We start from the raw sequence: 22,636 nt of genomic DNA on the forward strand, positions 1-22,636 counted from the left end.
GTTTTATATTAATTACAATGTTAGCTAAACCCTGATGTTTTTAATATGTAGAACTTACAATTTTAGGAAAGTCAACAAACCACCATGTAGAGTACTTGCCAAACCGTACACACTTGCAGTGTACATTGTAAGACTTCAAAGGATTATTCTAAATCAAGACACTGAAATCCTGGGGTGAGAGAGGAATGGACATACCCAATGCAAATAGAAAAAAGAGGCGATCTAAAAATTCCCAATAATTTATGGAAACACATGCTTTAATAATTGAGGATATACAATCAATTGTAATGATTTTAAGATTTCAATAGATAATATTTGAATAAGTAACTTACGAGATAGCAGTATGCTAGTAGAATGCTTGCTTACCACACACAAGGTCGTGGGTTCTACTCCTAGCATCAAAATCTAAAAACAAACAAAAACCCTCTACAGTTGTTAACTTTTAATGCCATGGTTTGGGGGCTAGAAAGGCGGCTCGGTGGTTGAATGAATATTGCTCTTTCAGGAGTTTCAGTTCAGTGCCTAGCACTCACATAGTGTGACTCACAACTTAACTCCAGCTCCAATGGGTCTGACACCCTCTTCAGCTTTCAGCAGGCACGTGGCACACTTGTACACACCCTACACAAAGTCACATACATAGGTAATCAAAAATTAAATATAAATCATGAAGTAGGGTGGGTGTGAAGGTGGGGAGAATCTAGGAGGAGCTGGAGAAGGGAGATGATCAAAATATGTTTATGAAAACAATTTCAAGCCAATAAACACACAGAACAATTTTAATCTTAAAAAAATTTAAAGTCAACATTTGTTAAAAAAAAAAAAAAAGTATTGTCCAGATAGCTTTTTGAACAGAAGCTGGTCCTAAAAACAAAAACAAACAACTTTCATAAGCAGGCTTTCAGGTTGTCAGGCCATGTTCTGTAAGGAAATAATTGCTTACCACAGCCAGACCAAGTTTCTGCAGGGCTGAGCTTCAAAATATCTCAGCCAAAGAAAGTCCAACTTGTCAAGATGGTGTTTGAGGAATCTCTTCGAAGTGGGCTTTTTTGTGTGGTAAACCAGTGCAGACACCCCCCCCCCCCAAAGTAATCTCTTCCCACACCCACAAAGTCACACAGAACACTCCAAGTTGAGGTAAAAAGGTCTTTATTGCCTGAAGCATTGAGGGCCCCAGCACCCAGTACTTTGAAGGTCTGTGATGTGAAATTCCCCTTTGTATGCTGTGAATGTGTTTCGTTACCATTGGTTAATAAAGAAGCTGCTTTGGGCTTATGGCAGGGCAGAATAGAGCAAGGCAAGAATTCTAAGCAGAGATAGAGGAGGAAAAGAAGGCAGAGTCAGAGAGACTGCCATGTAGCTGCTGAAGGAGACATATGCCCTGGAACCTTACTAGTAAATCACAAGCCTCATGGTAAAACACAAAATAAGAATGGGTTAATTTAAGATGTAAGAGTTAGTTAATAAGAAGCCTGAGCTAATAGGCCAAGCAGTGTTTTAATTAATATAGTTTCTGGGTGATTATTTCAGGTCTGGGTGGCCGGGAACAAACAAGCAGCCTCTGCCTACAGGTCTGCCCACCCAACCCAACCTCTCTCTCTGGGAAGGTGTCCCAGGGATGAGACATGTTGCACTGTGTCCTCTGGGAACATTCATCTCACTTCTCCCCACAATTAACACTGGTTCCCCAAAGACCTGGAGGTCAGAGGTCCAGACTGGTCCAGTGCTGACTATAGGGAAGATTATTTCCCCAGTGCATTCACAGGTAGACACAGAGAAACAGAACTTGCCTCCATCACTAAGGTGTGTGTGTAAGGCTGCTAACCTATGTGCAAGTTACATATGACAGGTGGGTCCCACAAAGACTGGCGACATGAGGACACAGTTATCACCAGTCGCCACTTGGGCCTCATGTGCTAAGAGAGAAGAGTGTGGTAGAGGTAACACAGGTAAAGATTTAAGATGCTGCCATTAACACGTTCTGACACAATGGGGTTGTAGTATACTCTGCCCTCCTGAGAATCATGGGAGTCCAGGTGGTATGACCAAGAAACGACATGAGGGTAACAACTGAAACCAAGTCACACATTCAGAAGGGACAAAACAAAGCTTCCAAGCAGGCTTATGTGAGGCTAGCCCACACCTCCTACAGGCCTGTTGAAGTCAGGTATGATGGTGCACACCTGCAGTCTCAAGTACTTGGGAAACTGAGGCAGGAAGATGGCAAAAATAAAAACATAAAAAGAAACGTAGGATGGCTCAGTGACAGGATACCTACTTAAAGCCCTGGGCTACCCCAGGGCCACATACACGCTTTAAATATATCCTAGGGTTCTATCCGATGGCTCCGTGGGCAAAGGCACTTGCCACCAAGCCAATCCCAAAGAACAACTCCCACAAGTTGTCCCCTGACTTCCACCCATGCAACCCTATCCCTAACACACACATCAACACAACATTTAAAAATAAATAAAATATACACAAAGGCCTATTCTGGGAAACAAATACACCTTGACCTTTGTTGTAGGAAACACAGGTACCTGACACATACCAGGAGCTGTGCTTCACACATGGGAATCTGTCCCAGTCCTCACCACCACACGGTCATGCCCTATTCCACATGACAGCAATATTGAAGCTATTAGACTGTTCCGTCCTAAATGAGCCTCAATATTCCTATATCCGCCCTCCAAAGAAAGGCTATGGGAACTGGGAGAGGGGATGGGAGGGAGCGCTGTGAGCTATCCTCTGCTTGATACAATATAGCTCTGCACACATGAACTCACGGCAAAGCGAACACCTGTGTAAGACGGGTCCCATCACCACATCCCTCCCCAAGGAGCTACAGGCAGCTAATGGTGTTGGTTGCAGGAAGGAAGCCTTATTTCTCAATGATATAGCCGCTTCTAAGCTGCCCCTCTACCATTCCTCACCCATGCTCATGAAAACAACCCTAAAGAAATTCATTAACACACACCCACATACCCCAAAGTAGGAGCAGGGCTTGGGAAGAAGAGTTTAATGGAAAGGTTAAAAAAGGTTAAGGGGATAATGGGATAAAGGAGATATGGGGATAATTGGTCAAAAACTGTGTGTCAAACTGTGTCACAACCAGGCATGGTGATGCGAGGCTTTCCCTAATCCTAGCAAAGGGGAGGTAGCAAAGGATCTGATCAAGTTCAAGACCAGCCTGAGCAACATAATAAAGCACCCACACTGGGCTACTTACAACTACATTAAACTCCAGCTACAGGGAGAATCTGAAGCCTCTGGTCTCCACGGGCACCTGCACTCACATGCACAGATCCACACATAGACCCATAATTAAAAATAATAAAAATAATTTTAACTTGCTAGTGACAGTGTAAAGCTAGGACCCACAGTCCCTGGCTCTCAACCGGGAAACTCTGTCTTCACAAACGACTGCTCCATACCACTCAATACTGGCCGGTCAAGGATGTCCGCTCACAATCATTGAGGCGAAGAACCTTGGGAAAACTGAATAGACACCAGAGACAGTATCTATGTGATTTTCGTTTGTTGTGTCCATGAACTTGGAGCAGTGTGGTTTTATGAGGATGGTACAAACCCATGGCACTTCACAAACACCGCCAGAACAACTTAGAATGGTATAGCACTTTAAAAAAAAGATTGTGTGTACATGAGCGAGTGTGTGCATGAATGTGTTCATGTGCACTTTTGTGTGGGTGCCCAAGGAGGTCAGAGAAGGGCATCCTCTAGAACTGAAGATAGAAGAGGTTGTGAGCCACCTGATATGGTACTATGATTCTAACCCCAGTCCCCTGGAAGTGCTCTTACTTGCTGAGCCCCCTCTCTGGTAAAAGTAGAGCTCTTTCAAAAAAGCAAATATTTCTCATCTTAGGGCTCTCTCCTGAGCCTCCTGGCACTGCTTGGTCCTCGTTTTTTTCAGAACTGCCTATGGCTCAAAGATGGGGACACTGAAATACCACAAAAAGGATCTGCTAACTTTATCACCAGAAACCTGAGAAAGCAGTGCAGGAAGGGCGAGCAGACCTCTATAAGCTCTTCAAGCTTCCTAAGGACAATGTTCCCTATATCACCAGCCAAGGGACCCTGGTTTCTTTTTACGGATAGGTAACCCAGGCTAGCCTCAAGTCTCTGAACAGTGAGGAATACAGGCGTGCGCCATCACTGCCCAGCACCACTAAGCCTTGCTAAGGACAATAGAGAACAGGTAACAAGTCGGAGAAGGAACCACTGGAGGGGAACGTAGTAAGGGGGTAGCAATGGGACGTGTGAAAGTCCACAGAGTCCACAGTGAAGGACATTATTCAAACACAAAGCTGTGACAGACGACTGGAGAGAAATGTCTCAAAGCTTAGCTGTTGAGGGAAACTACAAAACAAAATCTAAAGAGTTTAGTCATCAAAGCCGATCATTTCTCTAAAGGACTTTCCCCTTCTCCTGCACAAAAATGAATATATCCAAGTATTCAAAGGAGAAACACAGTGACAACTCAAAAAAAGAATCTTTTAATAAAAATTATTCATAAAAATCCTAATAAATTTCAAAGAGCAAGATATTCCTTAGTACATTTATAAAAGAACATTTGGTCCTTTTACAAAAATCTCCCATTTAATTTAAATACATTTCTTATTTACAGATTAAACATAAAATATCTATGGTCGCCAAGCATATTGCACATCACACAGAGAGAGAAGCATTTGTGCATCTCGGTAAATTATCCCAGAGTTTCCAACTCTAGATTTTTGTTTTGTTTTGTAAAAACAGATTTATGTTCCGTGTGTGTAATAAATAAAAACATAGCTTTGTAGCTTGCTATTTAACCCTAAAACAAAAGACCTGAAAACCTCTCATAAAGAGGAAGGTAGTGAAGTACGGTTTCACAGGTACTCGACATCTTTAGGAGATTCACATCCAAATTCAAGAAAGACCATGACCCTGAGCCCTGCTTAATCGGGGCCACATGGCCCCCACACATAGCCTTCTCCAAGTCACAAGGAGTCCCTGCCCCGCAGGGAAGAGGCACTAGAGTAGGTGCTGGACAGCTGGAACGGAAAAGCAAAGATCAGCACCTTCTTCTCGAGTCCCTGTTCAGCCACTCTGTGACTGCGGTGACCACTCAGGCCTGGCCTCTGACCAGCACTAAATGTGTACCTGTCAAGAGAGCAAGACCTCAGAGCCCTGAAGGGAAGGTTGTCTGATGTAGAGTCTACAAGACCCAAAGTGAAGAGCTACAGCGGGCACCCATCCACCAACTGAGCTCAGGAGATGGCTAAGAGGAATATTTTATTCCACAGGGGTGAGAGGAGAGATGGCATGGAGACAACTGCACTTAATCACCCCGGAAAAATATGGAGTCCCTGACACTCACCTGCGCAGGCACTGCTCTCATGTGCTTTCCCTTCAGCACACAGAAAACGATTTGAATATCATGTGCAGAGGCCACAATCCAAGACAAGAAAAGTCCTAGCCATTCAGTTATAAAAAGCCAGCTCTGGCAGATCAGGAAGAAACTAAAGGGAAGCTTTGGGAAACGAACCTGTTTTTCATAATGGCCAAAGCAATCAGAGAGCCACCAAGCATTTCTTTGTGTCCCCTCTTCTAGGAGAATGGAGTTTCTCTGTCACAGTGTTTAGAGCAGCTAAGGCAAGCCTATTGGTTACAGGAGAACTAGGCTCTACCACACCTAACCATAAGGCAGCTTGCTACACTTCAAACACGCTGGCTGAACTGGACACCAGACACTGGCTACTCCTGGGAACATAAGCATGGTCCACTCTACAGATGTCTGTGAGGCTATCTGTTTACATTCCGGGTATTCTTGGAACAAACGAATGAACTAGAGAATTCGTATCCATATTTCAGCACACAGACTAGAAGGAACAGCAAACATACTGCAAGATATACATCGCAGCTGATGACATTCTGACTGTTCAGAAAGCAAGCAAGTCAGCTTCGAACCTGACTTAAATGCTTTTTATACGACTGGTACCAGGCAGTGTTCTTCATCTGGCCCCACAATCACCGAACAATCTAGAAGCTCAATAACTATGACTTATAGACATTGTCTTACTTACCCCCAGCCTTCTCAGCAGGTGAGAAGTCCAGTACCCAAAAGTCAAGAGGGTTTGAGACTCAATAAAATGCACTGCATGTCTGCCTGTACCCCTGAGAGCCACCGAGAGTACTCAAGGCACCGTGATACTTCCTTCCAGACACAGATCACTATTCAAGGAGCACAGGAAGAGAAATAACCCAAACCTGCTCCAGAGTGATGGGTGAAGGCCAGGAGAGAAGACTGCCGGGTGCTGACATACACCACTGCTGCCACAGAACCACAGAAATGGGAAGACAGTAGAGGAGAGAAGCATGAAGATAGCACTTTCTTCCCTGGAAGGTCTTCAACTGTCCCTAGTGGATTGTTCATAGTCACACGTGAATTTGCCTGGGGCGCACACACACGCCTGCACATGCACATGTTTAACACTTTTACTAAATTAACAAAAACATAAAATAGATAATTTTCTCAAAGTTTTCTGTACAGAAGATGAGACACTGTTGATACATATAGAACAATACTTGTGAAATCAAAAGAAAACAGAAGCATTTAATATTTGTAACAAATAAATAGAACCATTTGCATAGTAAGTTTTTAAAAGGTGATGCATTCACTACTGAAATCCCCATTCTAAGAATGCCAAGGAACTGAATGACATATCTCTTTTCAAAACAGTAACACATTTTGAAGAAAGAATACAATTTCTCTCTTTTGACTAAAATCAAATGGTTCAGAGGCTTTTTTCCTGGCTACAGAACACTGAAATGAACTAATTTTAAGTGTATAAACAGTACAGGAAAGACACAAGACACGTGAGGCTGGATTGGCTTTCTCATAGATGCCCTGCCCTTTGCCTAGGATGCCTTTGGACATGTCACAAAGCAAGGAGGTCAGGCTCAGGGTCAGACACAGCTCTGTTTCTTAGGAACAGTCAGTGTAAATTCAGAGAGCTTTTTATTTGCTAAAGAAAGAATAACAAGTATTTCCTCTTAATTTCCTCCTTTATGCCTGGCTAAAATCACAGGTTAAAAAGGCAAAGACTGACAAATTTGTTTCCAGGAATCTTCCTCATGCCCACCCTGCTCTTAACTGGTTCTATCATATGGCAATACAAAACCAGCTGTCAATAGTCACTTCAGTGGCTGCAACAGCCAATGGCCCAAACAAAACCCATAAGGCACTAATCTAAAGCCTGTATCACATAGAGAAATGGCTCAAGGATGTCAGAAAGTCATCTGATCATTTCTTTGTCCCTGATTATCTAATTGGCACTACACATAAGCCAAAAAGAACAGAATTCTAACCCAAAGATGGTCAGCATCGAGCATCCTTGGTTATGAAATACAAGAGATGGAAGCTCACACAATCCTAAGGTTTTCCTCTCCCTAGAAGGCACCTGGTTCTGGAACCATGAGTTCTTCAGGTAAGTTGATGTTGAAAATAAATGCTTTTTAGCTCAAAAGATCTGTTATCTTGTAGATTCCAATCTAACTTTAGAGGCTACCTGGAGGATTTCTGGCTAGACCATTACACTAAAACAAATAACACTGTATAAATTACTTTAAGACATAAATAGACCAGGTGATCCAAAATCATGGCTGGCTATTTGGGAACAGCATGATGAGCACATAAGAGAGAGAAGGGACGAGACTTGCATTGCTGTAAGTAGTGATGCCAAGTAAACCTCGGGACCTCTGCACAGGGCTTTCATCCCTGACCCTCTAACAGAGAGGTAGCAATACTTCAGCACAGCAAGTGGAGACAAAGCGACGAGACGAGACGGGCATTCTACGTGTGAAGGTGGGAAGAACAATCCAAAGAGGTGCATCCATTGTGCTTAAGAACATCAGCGTATCACAAGAAGCTCCCACATAGCTTCCCATTTCTAATTGTATCCTCCAGAAAAATAGGGTGTTTTATTAAAGAGAAGGGAAACACTATGTGCAAGAATCAACCAGAGGTAAGAGCTGGACAGAAACTTCTACAGCGTCACAGACAACAGACTCCAACCCTTCCATCTTAGAGGAGGTTTTGGTATGCTTGGATTTGGTTTAAGGTCTGGCCACACTAAGGTGAGCAGGTCAAATCAAGCCAACCATCTGGTCAATCTGGCGCATGTAGATGCTCTTCAAGGGCAGGGAGTATCTCCTCTCATCAGGAACACGGTTGCACTGGGAAAACAAAAGTAGATTCGGATTTGAACCCCAAGAAACACGAACCCACGGCAAGTGACATTCTGAGACAGAATCTTCTTTGTTATGGGAAGCTGCTCGGTGCATCAGAGGGGAGTGAACAGAACAGCACCCCTGGACTTCCCCACCTAAGGGGCCAGCAACAACTTCCAGCCTCCAGTTGTACCAAAAACGACTCCAGAAACTGCCAATGTCCCTGAACTAGCAACCTGACTCAACTACACAGAAAGTTTGAAGCCAGACAAAGCTACATGAGATCCTGTCTCAAAACACAAAACAATAATAAAAAGACGATTTTAAAAAGAGTGACTGCTTTCCCTGTCCTCCTGGAGGGTGGTAGGCCGGCTTCCTGAAGTATTCCTTGGGGACCCTCTCCTTACCCAGAGGAATGTGCTTTCATGCGTGAAAGCAACACTCCTTCTTGCCCTCCGGCTTGGGTGGAAGCAGCCACAGAGGAGCACCAGTAGGAGATCAGGAGGAGTCAGGCACAGTGACAGGCATCTGTAGTTCTGGCTCTGGGAGTTAGTGGCTGGAGACTTCAAGGCCAGCCTCCATCACACAGTCCAAAGCCAGCTTGTGCTCCATTAATAACCGAGACCTTGCATCAAAACAATTACAATACCCGACTCGAGACATCAGGTGAAGAGATGGGGGAGGGATCTGCTGTTGATGCAGCTGCCTTCCTTCCTGAATATCACTGAAGCTAAATATAAGCAGTGGAACCTGCCAGTGGCCTCTCCTCTCATGATTACCTCTCCAGAATGCTATACCACTCTCTACCTCCCCCTGCAGCCAGGACTGATGCCCCTACTGCTGGTCGCGGTTTCCCTACAGCCTAGTGCCACCGATGTAAGTGATTCCTTTAGGAACTCTTGTCAAATTACACAATCTGAATGTGTCATCTATTTCGTGTCAGAATTCTGAATGCCAAAGGAGTTAATATTTTCTTCTCCCACATGCAGTGGAAAAAGCAACTCACGTTAGAACTGGAGTTAATGATTCTGAACTCCTGAGACTTAGGCCTGTGCACAAACTTTTCCTCTTGGTCCCGCTCTCCATCTTCAAAGAACTCCTTCCAAGGCAATTCCCGAAGATGCTTGTCAACAGATATGATGTGGCCCTCTGTTGTAAACATGTATCTGGTTCCAGATTTGTGTACTGGATTCTCTTCGTCAAACAGCTAGACAAAGAGAAAAAGAAGCAAGAAGAAAACTGGGATTGGTTGGGCATAGTGGTTTATAAATTTAATCTCAGCACTAGGAAGGCAAAGGTAGGTAGATTTCTATGAGTGTGAGGCCAACCTGGTCTACACAGTGAGTTCCAGGCTAGCCATGGCAGAAAGGGGGTGGGGAGGAGGGAGAAGGGAAGGTGGGGGGAGAAAAGGGGGAAAGAGAGAGGAGAGGGGAGGGGAGAAAAGGAGGGGAGAGGGAAGGGGAAGAGAAAAGGGGAAGGGAAAGAACTGGAGAGAACTGGAGCCAGGATACAGCTCTAAGTCCTTACAAAGCACACCCAGCCCCAAATCTAAGAACAAACCTACAACTGGTAACTGGAGAACTTTTCTAACTAACTCACAGCAAAGGATTCTGAGCTTCTGGGGAACAAACCTGGATGAAAAGGCATCAGCTGACAGCTCGATTCCCAGCCCAGGGCTGCAATGCAGGATTTACTTTGTTTAAACTTGGAAACCTGGAAGTGCCCCAGTCCTCACTCCCCGTCAAGAACCAGAGAATCAGAAACTCCAGGGCCAGGACCCAGGCCCAGGCTTCTATAAAGGCTTGCCACATAATTTTCACACCTGAATCCTAGAACTAACTACCCTCTGCCTCATATACCCCAGGTTGTAAACGGGGATATCAGAGACGAAGAACATGGATTACACCCATCACCTTATCCATAACATGGCTTTGCATATTATCAGTGCAGGCTTTTGTCAAAATTAAATTCTCAAGCCCATTTTTCTCAAAGACTCAGACTCAATGTGAAGGAAGTCTTAACAAGGCTCCAGGTTCAGTCCTAGCTAGCTAGTTTGCCCCAGGTCTGAGGACCAGTGAACTACAGGACACAATCTATTGTTACTGCTGCTGCTTCAATCTCCAAACACTCTGGGCTTTTCAAGTGTCCTTTGTATGTAGCCATGACAGAAAAAAGGCTACACACATAAGCATATAGGCACTACACATGTCTGTGACAGAATGCAGAAGCTGAAAGAGTACAGGACATGGCGCAAGCCTCATTCAGCTATGTGCTCACCCCAAGACCTCAATCAAGTTAGATGACCTCTCAGTGCAAGTTGTAGTTCCCAAAGGAGTAGGATGAGGAGGAACTAAACAATCCCAAGGTCTCTAGCAGGTCCAGAAACTCTCCCCTCCCCACATACACAAAGGCATGCCTGAAGATGTGCATGGGGACCAGCAGGCAGCCCGGCTGCAGGTCTGAGCCAATGCCACATGAGTGTAGCTCAGTCGTAAAACACCTGGCTGGTTGGCTTGCACAAGGCTCTGAGTTCAATGTCCAATATCCCAGGGGAAAAAGAAAAAAAGAAAAGCACTGCTTTCTTCCTCACAGAAGTCTCCAGAACGCCACCATAAAGCTGATTTTCTATCAGTCCTTACCACAGTTCCCACAGTTCCTAGCCATGAGCTCATTTCTGTTTGCAGGACAAATAACGTCTCCAGGAGGCTGACAACCATGAAGGAAGACAGCAATATCCTTTTGTAACTCTGGGAACGTACAATACCCAGCACACATCAGTGACTAGTAAATATTTGTCCAAGAGAAAGAAGACTGCACAAATGTTTGTTCTCTGCAGTACTAAATACCTCTGGTTAATCTTACAACACACGTACCAGATACAAGTATTTACAGGTCTCACTGAGAAAGAAGCTCTCCATCCGGTCCTCTTTAGACTTGTCTATGACGTGATGCAGCGTGGCATATCCACATCTACAAAATAAGGGTCCAGTTAGCCTGCTTCAGACTCTTTCCCTTGTGCTCATTACCTGCTAAAATACTCTATTATCAAGACAATCAACCTATTTCTCCAACACCATATAAAAAATAACTATGCTAGGCTGAAGGGCTGTTCTTTTCCTTTTCTTTTTTTTAAGCATTAATTATTTGCAAATTTACTTTAAAGCATGCTTAGATTGCTTCTTATCAGGTTAGTGTCAAACTGGAAACAGAGGACAGTAGAGGGTGTTTACCAAAAGTCAAACATGGCATCACGAAAATGAGAATAAACTTAGAAGGACTGATTTAAACTGTTCATCCCAGTATTTGTGGAAATGAACTATTATTGGCATATCCTAAAACAGCATTTTCTATCATATACTTCTGGGTAATATACAAAAAACGCAGGCTACAAAATACAAGTATGTTTATATATGTGTGTGTATGCATATATATACATACAACATATGCATAAATATAACAAATAAATTGAAAAGATACTATGCATGGGTACTTCAGTATTTACCATGGTGACCCATAAGTACAGATTGCAAGAATCTTACATTCTTAATCTTTTGTGCTGCTTAAGTACTTTAACGAATTACTGGCATAAAAATAAACTTCTCAAAAAGAACACAGTTTGCTAAAATCTTACACAATATTGGGGGAGCATAAAAATACAATTTCCACTATAATGAGAAATTCAACTGTATTAAAAGATAAAACATTTCTCTATCAAACTAACACTAATATCTGTACATCTGTACTACACATTTGAAATGCAAATAATAATATTTCCTGGCTAGAGAGATGACTTCCTGGCCATCAACCTTGACAACCTGAGTTCAGACCCCAGGACCCACACCGTGTAGGGATAGAAAAGATTCCTGCAGGTTGTCCTCTGACCTCCACTAATACACTGTGGCATGTATGTGGCAACCCTTTTCCTACATACACACATGCACATATGCGTGCACAAGTGCGCACACACAATAAGTAAACATAATTTAAAAAAATAACTAAGGGACTAGAGATGGCTCAGTGGTTAAGAGTTTGCAGTGCTCTTGCTGAGGAACTCAGTTTGGTTCCCAGTACCCACAATGGGCAGCTCACAACCAACTTTAATTCTTCACACAGACACACTCTGACATAATTAACATATTTAAAAACAAACAAACAAAAACCTTGGGGGAGGGGGAGATAAAGAAAAGGCTTGGGGGTTAAGAGCACTAGCTGTTCTTCCAGAAGACCCAAGTTCAATTCCCAGCACTCCCATGGCAACCCACAAGCATCTGAAACCCAGTCACAGGAGACCCGATGCCCTATCTGGCCTCCAAGGACACTAGGGACACACATGGTTCAGACATATAAACAGATAAAGCATCTATACACATAAAATTTAAATAAAAATTTCAAATATAAATATACATAACTAAATTATCATTTGTCCAGAACAACTCTCAGTCAATAGTAAGCATCTAAGCATCCAAACAATAAAAAGGAATTTAGAGCACTGACTTGGCTTTTGTGTATTTTTCCAGACTCTGCAGAATGTCCATTCCTACATGGAGGTAGAAGGGATTCTTGGTTGCCTAGACAGAACACAAGAGAGTGTGATGCAGGAAGGGCATGGAAGAGACCCCATCAACACACATCATAGGGACTGCAGGGATTCCCTGAGGAAAGGAAGAAACAGGGTGAGACTCACTCCATCTGACTAAGGCACTCAGACTGTAAATACCTGTGATGTATTTAATTGTACTCAGGAAATGTGTGCAAGGGAAGAGCACTACTTTGGCTCTACTGCTGACTATCACGGTGAGAGCAGAAACAATGCTCCCCTGGAGGTACTATTTCAGAGAAGAAATCCAGTTTCCATCTTGCCTCACAAGTCCCTAGAAACTTAAGATACAAACACAAGGAAATAAGACTTCACCTCATCCCAGTCACTGCAGAGGCACAGTGAAGGGGACGACAGTCCTCTAGGACGAGACTGTAAAGGAAACCTGAGCACTCTCCTCTAATCACCCAGGAAATCGGAGCTCAGCTCCTTGCTCCTCTGTCACATGCTCTCTGGTTATGGGGATTCTCTGGGAAAGTAAGACTTTTACCCCAAACTTCTAACTCAGACTGCTGCCAACCTACAGCAACAAGAGGAGACAGAGCATGTTGGCCGCCTCCAGACTAAGAGCCTGGGACAGGCTTAAAGGAGAAACCTGTGAGGGGAAGATTCCTCTGGATTCTAAGTGCATGGTGGACAAGGGTGGCTTGCAGATAAGAAGGAGGCGTTAGACAGGCACAGGGCTAAACCACTGACAAGCCACTCAGCAGCGGGGACGAAGTCCTCAGAGCATGCCAAGCATCACCTCACACTAAGCTCAGAGAAATCAGGTCCAAGATCACCTCTTCCCTTTTCTAAGCCAGTCTCACTGGAGTCTTCCCCCCCCCCCCCCACACACACACACACTGGAGTCTCCCCACCACACACACGCACATGTTTTTCAACCTAGAAGCAGTGACTTCTAGTTCAGTTTTTTTTTTTTTTTAAATAAATCTAAATCTAAAGCACAGAACAAATCCTATCATCAGGATCTCTAAGAATGAGGGTCCTTGCACACTGTAGCTGCCTCTTTCATATCTACTAAGCTCACTAGAGCCAGCTTCTTGGGAAGTTAAAAGCTTACGTTGATGGGTCTGTGACTATGTGGATGCATGTAGAACATGTGAAAAAGTTTGTGTGCCAAGTTCAGCTGTCAAGGAGACATTTCAGAGTAACATTTCCTCTGTTACTACAGTAATCATGCAAAAATAAATCCCTCTTTTAGAAACATACATACAAAAAAACCCTTTTGGGTTAATACTTTTATGTAACCAGAGAGCTGGAAAAAAAAAATCACATCCCCCTAAGGGTTCTTTGGCCAAAGAAATCTGGAAACTGTGAGATGAAGTCTTCTCTTGAATATTAAATGTGAGGTTAAAAGTGTATTTGGCTGCAGATACTTTCTCCATCCTAGAGAATCAAGAGAAGTCTAGCAAGACAGAAATAGGTAGCAAGTCTATCAAGTCACGATGCCAAGGGCAAAGCACTGCTCTGCAAGCCCATTACCTGGTAGAGAAGATAGGTGGACTCCACTAACTCTGGTCTCAGTGGGTAGAAGAGAACATCAGGGGCCTGGAGCTGCCAGTTGTAGCGCTCTGGAAGGGCCCCGTATCGTTTCCATATGGCATAGTAGAAGGCATGGAGGCAGATGGCATCTTCCACATCCCCTATTAGAACCTATGGAGACAACACAGGCAAATTATCTAAAATCACAGGCAGATTTTCAAGTCTAGGGACTGATTTCAGAGAGATCAAGATGTGCTATTTTCCAAATCCAAAGCAGTCAGAGAATGCACAGGATAAAAGGAGGGAGGGTGCTTTCCCAATAAAGGCTTATTCTTAATAAGCTGGGATTGTGTGCACACATGCATGCATCTACACTGTATGCACATACGTACACTCGCTCATGCGATACACTTGAAGGCCAAAGTAGGACATCTGCTCCCTCACTCTCCATCCTATTCCCTGGAGCTAAGCTAGCAACCAGCAAGCACCCAGTGAGCCTCTCATCTGTGTGCTGTCCCCCTCACCCCCAGCGCCAGGATTACAGATGCTTGCTGCTACCACTGCCTTTTCAGGTGAGTGCTGAAGACTCAGACCGGGATCTACAGGCTCAGGAGGATCTACAGGCTCAGGCGGCAAGCACTCTTCCCCACTGAGCCACAAATGAATGCAAATACCTGCAGCCCAGGGAAGAAAGCCTGCAGAGAGTCAATCCAGGTGTTCATGAGCTGCCCATTGAACATGTTCACGTTGACATAGAGTGGTGGGTCCCCTTCTCCTTCATTGCAGGCTTCCCGGCTGTGGGTCCAAAGAGTACAAGCCAAGATGAAAAGGAAGCTTGCAGCTCTATTCCTCTGTCAGTTTACCTCCTGGGGTTTCACTGAAGCAAAACCAATGTTAACTTCTTCCCAACGCCTTCCTCAAACCTTTCACAGTAAGACTGCCTGTAGGTGTCTACACAAGAACCTACAGACAGAAATAGGTAGCAATTCTAAATGTAGCCTTTGTGAACTATCAAGACTTCATTACATTTACAAAAAGCACTTTCACATCCGAGTTTCAGAACACTGACATGTAACAGAATTGGTCTGTTTGGCCTCGACCCAAGCGAGGAAGCATGTTTTACTGTCCTCAGAGTCTCTTTTCTGGTACAGAAAGAACACAGTCCTGTTGAAAAAAGAAAAAAAAAAAAGACCTGTAGGGGATGCATCAAGGCAGGACCCGAAGAGCTGTCTACTCAATTTCGTTCAGTATTTTGTAAAGTCAAAATGAACTGGCACGGTAGTGAATACAGAAGCTGAGGCAGGAGGGTGGTGAGTCTCGGTGGGCAAAGAAGAGTAAACGGTAGCAAAAACGGTAAAATTGTAGCAAACAAAATTAGCATAATCTCTCTAACGATGACATTCAAACCATGCTGCGGTTCACATCCACAGTTTAAGGGTTGTCTGCTAAAACAACCAAAAGAGCTGCAGTGACAGCCACACTCAGCACCCACACTAGAAAAAGGAAACAAAGGCAAAAATGACAACTCCAGAAGTGTTAGGTATTTTTTTGCAAGAGTTTCGGTTTTGTTTGTGCGCCCGTGAGTGTCTGCATGTGTGTTCAAGCATGTGCATGTGGGCGCCCAATGCCCTGAAGCTATGGGTTTGGGGAATCATACTTGGGTCCTCAGCAAAAGTGACATGTTCTTAGCCTCTGGGCCATCTCTCCAGCCCCCAAAAGTTCCCACAAAAAAGGTCCCTACAACGGCTGATATAGAAATGAGTCAAAAGCTCATGAAAGCAGAAGCTCGGCAGCTATTACTTGCATTAGCCACTTACTACAAACACGTATAGAGAAAGGCCTGGGGGAGGGGAGCTGGGGGCTGGGCCAGCTACTTTGCACAGTTCCAGGGACACAGTCTCTATGGACATTCTGAATGTACAGAAAAGGAAAAAGCAAACAGTACTTTAAGCAGACTTTGAGCAGGGGTTGGGCTAACTATCCATCGTTAGAAACAGTTCAGGGGTTAAGAGCACTTCATCTGAGATCCTGGCCCAAAATCAATGACTCACCAGTTCCCAGATCCCCTTAGGAACTGTGAGATATTTTAAGCCACCAGGTTTGGATACTATGCTACACAATGACCAACTCCCAAAGGACTAACAATCAGTTAAGGGAGAACACAAATAGACCCTGAAAGTTTATATTAAGAGAAATGGAGCTGGTAGGGGAGTGACAACTATAATCCCAGCACACAGGAGGCTGTTGCAAGAGGTGCTACGTCAACTGCAGGCCATGCCAACTGAAGAGTGGGAACAGCCCCTTGCTGTGTATGGTGGAATACACCTGTGACTCCCACGCTCAGGAAGGAGACTCAAGAGGGCTGCTGCAGGCCCGAGTCCAAATGATACCAGGTTAGCCAGGGCTACCCGGTGACACTCCACCCCCAAAATTTAAAATACTGAAGGAGACAGTGAGAAGGTCTGAGGGATGAAGATGTTTGTCATTGAGCCTGAACAGCCAGATTCCATTCCTGCGCCACCACGGTACCTGCCAGTCGTCCCTCAGGCCTCCATGTGTGCGCCATGGCACACATACCCCCTCCAAAAACAATAAAATACACAGTAAAAATAAAACAAACAAATAAAGCAGAGCTGGGCAGGAATCCAACACACTGTATGGCAATAGAAGTGCCATCAGGGACACACACCCTCTTCGCAGGTGGCTCTGGATGCTCTGATATGCAGCATTAAACATCTCCAGGTCTTCCTTCTCTCCAAAAAGGATGTAAGACTTCAAGAGGTATTCATAGAAGGAATCCAGCCCAGCACCCAAGCCACTCTGCTTGCCAACCCAGTGGCCTGTCTGGATGTTCACAACATTGCCTGTGGAAACAAACACACAAGGCGCTTCAGGTCTCAACCACGGCGGGTTCCTCCTCCTGTCCCACCGTTTCTCAGCAGCCTTATCCCAGGCAGGTAAGAGGAACGGACAGTTGAATCTAAATTTTTTTTGATTAGTCCTATCAGTAACTTGGAAAACAGAGAGATCATTCTATAGCACTCACGTGTATGTGCATATATGCACGCATATAACATTCAGTCACAGATAAAAAATGGGAATAAACATTTAATGGGAAAAAAATAGGCTTGACATTTTGCTTTCCCAGAGTGGTAATGTATTTTAGAACCCAAAGGAGCATTCACAGCCTTTTACCCCATATTCTCATTCCTTGGAATCTGTCCTGAAAATAACACTTATAAAAACAAAAGGTCAGAGCTGGGGATATATATCAGTGGTGGAGCAGTTGCCTAATACATACAAGGACCTGAGTTCTAACACCATAAAAAACCAGCCAGGTATGGAAGTGCAGAATGTAAAGGATGAGGAGTTTGAGGTCCTCTTCGGCTGCACAGAAAGTGGAAGCCAGTAGGTGCTAAGCAGCAAAAGTTTTATCAAAAAAGGAAAAAAAAAAAAAACCAAGCAAACAAAATAAAGTATAGTTTTGAAAACTGGTAACTATAAGGCAACAATTTGGAAACATCAGAAAGATCTACCAACCGCACACAGCATAAAAACTTTGTTTCTCTTAGTTCTGTGTTATAACTGCAAAGTCACAGAAGTTAGACATGGGGACTAACAAGACCCATGGAAAGCTAAGCGGCCATCCGTGTTGAGACAAGGCCTCACTATGCAGCCCCGGCTGGCCTCAAACTCACCGAAACTGCTGCCTTAGCCTCCAGAGTGCTGTATTTACAGGTGCACATCACCACTTCCAGCCTGAGAGACTTTATTTCTACTGTTGCTATTCAATGTATAAAGTTTGCACATAAACCTCAGAAGACAAAATTTACTTAAATTTTTTTATAAATGATCCAATATAGTTCCAAAACAACCAACTTATTTTCAGATGTCAAAAAGAAATTATCTCCCAGTAAGACAATTTTATGATGTTAAAAACCCATTTTAAAACAACACTGGGGGGTTAGCAAAATGTAGATAGTTACTAAAGACAAATGTCATGATAAATATATAAGGGATATTATTGGTTATTATGTCTATTACTAAAGCTTAAACCTTTCCATAATAATTTTTAAATATTTTGACTAAATATCCTCAAGGGTGGGAAAATCTAATACATTTCAACTAGGCTTTCACCCAGATTCCACCCCAACCCGTTTTCTTTAAAGAAGAAAGTCTCTCTATTGGAAATGCTAAGTTCCTGTATTTTTAGAACCTTATATTGAAGCAATAAAGTTTGCCTCTGAGACTGTTCCTTTTATGGCATTTCTATTAACAATAATTACCAATGGTCTATACCAAGGGATCCAAACCAAGGGCTCTAAAAGTTGAAAACAGCTGAACCATTATTAATCTTCCATCAAACCCTAAAACTTCACACTAAGCAAAAGGTCATGTGAAGAAACCGGACCCATGCAGCACCAACGGCTGTGTTCTAGTTATTAATTTCCAGGTCCATTTGTACTAGGAAGATGAAGTAAAGAGCAGAGTACAGAGAAAGAGGGAAAGGGGACCAAAGGTTACACAGACCAACTGATGGCACGTGGTGAACCCTACCGAGCAATCCTGTATTGTTGCTCCGAAGGTTCCAGAGGGCTTTCACAGCTCGTCTGGCAACCCACTCAAAAGTGGAATCCCCCAGCAGTCGGCTCAGAATACCAAATTCCACCAGGAGAGAACCAGCGCCCGCTGTGCAGGTTTCATTATTGCTGTCAGGGGGAACACCCGTCTTCAGATTCACCTGGGGTAGGAAGAATCAAAAGTTGTGGTGAGCAATTGTACCCCAGCAGTCGGAAGCCAAGGCAGAAGGGTCATGTGGAGGCCAGTCTGGCTACAGAGCAAGTTCAAGCAGCCTCAGCTCATAAGCAAGATCTCACTTCCAAAAAAGAAGTTTTATAGCAAAGCTTAAGAATTCAGTGCTGAAAAGTCCCATCGAGACTCAGCTAATGGACCAAACAATACAGCTCACCACTTGTCTGTCATGTGACACTCAAGATGAAGACACCAGTAAACAGTAAGAACATAGAGTCCTATCCTCATTCCTTAATTCACCACTTTCTGCCAAGTGCCCTTCCCGACTACAGAAGCACCAGGCTCTGGGGTCTGTGGTGCCCCATAAAGGCACATGTGTTTGTGCTCAGACAGCGGGCTGTTTGCTAAGGCTATGGAATCTTAACCTTTAAGCCTTGCAGGAGGAAGTACATCACTGGGGTGGGCTTTGGGGGTTCCTGTTCACTTTCTCTGCTTCCTGTATAAGATGTGGTCAGACAGCTTCCTGCTGCTCCATGCCTTCCCTAACATTCTGGACTCTCCCTCTCGGGCCATAAGCTAAAACAAATTCTTCTGTTAAAAGTGACTTTAGGTCTTGGCATTTCAGCACAGCAACAGAAAAGTAACTCCTACAGGGTCAGAGACAAACACAAGCTGTAAATGGATTCTAGCCTAGTTTCTAAAGACTCACTCCTACTCTGCTGGACTGGGAGGGAAGCAGAGGTTCAGCCACAGCCTGACAGCCGATTTCATCAAGGAGGTGCTGTGGTCTGGCATTTCTCCGGATTACAGCAAAGGCTGACACAATTCCCAGAAGAGTCATTTGGCTTGCTAAATCAGATGTCACAAATACACAATCTCACTCCAGATCTTGTATCTAAATCAGCATCTAATTGGCTGGTCCTGCAGGCTTCACTTGCAGGCATGTGAAGCATTCAAATGAGCATTCACTGAATTCCTGCCCACAAGTGAGGGTCCTCGGGAAACTGTGTGCCTGGAACACAGAAGGCACTCAGGAAATGCTGAAGTTTTAACAACTGGCATTATGTTTTGGACCAAGGACATCACTCTCTTCTCATAGCCAGGCCCCATCCCTTTTATGAAAGTTTGAATTCAGGAAAATTGTGAATTGTGAAAATTCAGAAAAACTGTGAAGTTGTGTGTATGGTAACTCACACTTGCAATGCTATCATTTGGGAGGTTGATGCCCGAAAATCACAAGTTCAAGGCCAGCCTGAGCTATATGGCACAATACCATGTCTCAAAAATAGCAAAAGAGTGAACAAAGCAGTCACTTACCCGAGGATAGGGGATCCCTGTCTTGGTGTTTTCAAAAGCGGGTAGGAGCCGCACGGCCAGGTCATGGGCCATGTACAATAACTCGTTATCATAATCCTCAATTGTCATGTCACCAAAGGGCTGCCTGGAGTCAGTTATTATTCTGTGAGCAGAAAGGAGGCTTCCCAGAACCCTGACAACAGGAAGGAAAAATTATAATAAAAGCATATTGTTACAAGTGCACAGGATCCAGTTTACAAAGATGAAAGATGTCTCTACTTCTTCTCAGGTTCCAAACTGCCTGGTGCAGAAGAACCTGGTTCAGTAGCTTCCTACTGTCCCCTTGGGCTCTAAGGGACTGATTCTCAGTTCACTGCATTGCTGACAGCAAGATGGGTATTATCCATTTGAGACGACTGAGGATGAATGCCACCTAACGTAGTAACAAATTTGGTCATCTTACCCTTAGGACATTCATTATGGAACTATGCTAACCAGGAAAGCGCCCACTGCTATTCTCAAAGGACATTATTTCCTATGAGCATCAATAAATTCCTACTGATTTATCTTGCTTGGTAAAGAAACATTAGCCATATGAGAAAGAGAACAAGGCACAACAGAACCATGGAACTTCTACAGGTCTGACTGCCTGGTGACTGAGGAACTGCCCCAGTGTCTACTGAGACAACATGGAGAAGGAAATGATAAAATCAGATCCTGGAAAGCAGAAGGCTACCCTCTTAGATTTATGGCTTTGTAGATACCTAAGTGTCCATCTCAATTGTCGAAAAAGGACTGCAACATTTTTCAAACAAATGTTTATTGTTTTCTTATTTTAGGATAAACCATTTCATAACTTCAATTTCAGAACTCAGATCCAGATCTGGACTGTTGTATAGCAATACAATTTTCAAAATATTTAAACAGGGAAAGAGTCAACTTTTCATAGTAAAGAAATCTGGGCACAACACTGGGTATAGGCCATGATTCCACCATTATTTAGCAAAGAGTGGGTGATAAATGAGAACCATACAAGAAGAAAAGACATCAAAAGAGCAAGCAGTGGTTTTTGTGGGTGGAGAGATGCAAAGCTCCATTTAAAACCATGGAAGAGGATTCCTAAGGCAGTAAACAAGGAATCAAGGAAAGATATGAATGGAATCATTGAAATTGCATTTGAGGGACAACTCTCTTATATACTTGCTAAAATGTATGTTTCTGTGTAGTCCAAAATGAGATGATATTCAATATTCAAAAGTATCAAAAGTACAAGTTTTCATAAATACTAAACTAAAATGGACATGAATAATTTACGTGGAGTCCATATTGCCCTCATGGACTCTAGCTGAAATATCCTTAGGGGAATTAAGTCCCTTACCCCCACTTCCAAAAAAGACATATGCTACTTTACCTTATTGTAGCTTCAAAGACTTGGACCGTGGAATCTTTGTCAAATGAAACGGTGTTGATCACTAACTTGACTGCTTTCTGGAACTCGGATGAATTTCCCATTATCTTTAAACAGAGGAACACACACCATTACAAGCGGCTTGAAATGACGCTGAAGCGGCTGGTCAGCCACCACGTCTGCACTGCCCATGGCTTTGCCACAGTGGGGGAGGAACACAAAAGGGAGGTGGCAGTGACTCCTCACACTCCTGTCAGATCCAGGACAGACAGCGAGCCTGCCTCCTACCACTCACTCATGGATCCTGTCTCCAAGTGGCACAAGGTGCATGAACACCCAACAGAACCGTCCTGGCCGTGGCCATGTCCTTCCGGTCCCTTCTTCCCTAAGCACTGAGCTGACCTTTATTTGCAAGGCAGAACAGTTTCTAAACAGTTGTGGAGCAGGAAAAGATAAATCAGAAAATTAGCTAACAAAAATATGATCCTAGCTCTGTTTTTCAAGATATCTCTGCTTTTCAAATCCAAGATAGCTGGAAAACTAACTGCCTTGTTGCTGTCCATAGGTGTAAAGGTTTTGAGAAATAGGACTAACAATACAGCAGGAACAAGCAACATCTAAGACCAAGTGGCGTTTGGAAAATGGCTCAGTGGGTCAAAGCACCTGCCGTGCAAGCCTGACTGATGACCTGAGTGATGACCCCTGAACCCTGGTAAAAAGTCAGGCAGTTTGTCCTCTGGTCGCCACACGAATGCTGTGGCACATGTTAACCCTCACACACAAACAAGTACATACTTGTACAAAAAATGTTTAAAAACTAAAAACAAAACATACCAATTATCAGTTCTATGTCCAATGTAACAATTAAA

The 22,636-nt window shown here is 43.7% G+C and overlaps 1 protein-coding gene across 1 annotated transcript in view; it reads right to left on the reverse strand.

The window, feature by feature from the left end:
- Positions 1 to 4,498: 4,498 nt before the first annotated feature.
- Edem1 (ER degradation enhancing alpha-mannosidase like protein 1) overlaps positions 4,499 to 22,636 on the reverse strand; it is a 30,193-nt gene continuing 12,055 nt past the window's right edge. Inside the window, exons 3-12 of the mRNA XM_038318419.2 lie at positions 21,771 to 21,874; positions 20,381 to 20,552; positions 18,869 to 19,052; positions 17,001 to 17,175; positions 14,986 to 15,106; positions 14,312 to 14,482; positions 12,724 to 12,797; positions 11,103 to 11,199; positions 9,236 to 9,436; positions 4,499 to 8,235 (exon numbers count right to left, since the gene is read on the reverse strand). Of these exons, the coding sequence (XP_038174347.1) occupies positions 8,146 to 8,235; positions 9,236 to 9,436; positions 11,103 to 11,199; positions 12,724 to 12,797; positions 14,312 to 14,482; positions 14,986 to 15,106; positions 17,001 to 17,175; positions 18,869 to 19,052; positions 20,381 to 20,552; positions 21,771 to 21,874 (1,389 nt within the window). The 3' untranslated portion in view covers positions 4,499 to 8,145. The remainder of the gene's footprint in view (positions 8,236 to 9,235; positions 9,437 to 11,102; positions 11,200 to 12,723; positions 12,798 to 14,311; positions 14,483 to 14,985; positions 15,107 to 17,000; positions 17,176 to 18,868; positions 19,053 to 20,380; positions 20,553 to 21,770; positions 21,875 to 22,636) is intronic.

The sequence above is a fragment of the Arvicola amphibius genome, chromosome 2 (assembly GCF_903992535.2).
Source record: "Arvicola amphibius chromosome 2, mArvAmp1.2, whole genome shotgun sequence".
Taxonomy (NCBI): Eukaryota; Metazoa; Chordata; class Mammalia; order Rodentia; family Cricetidae; genus Arvicola; species Arvicola amphibius.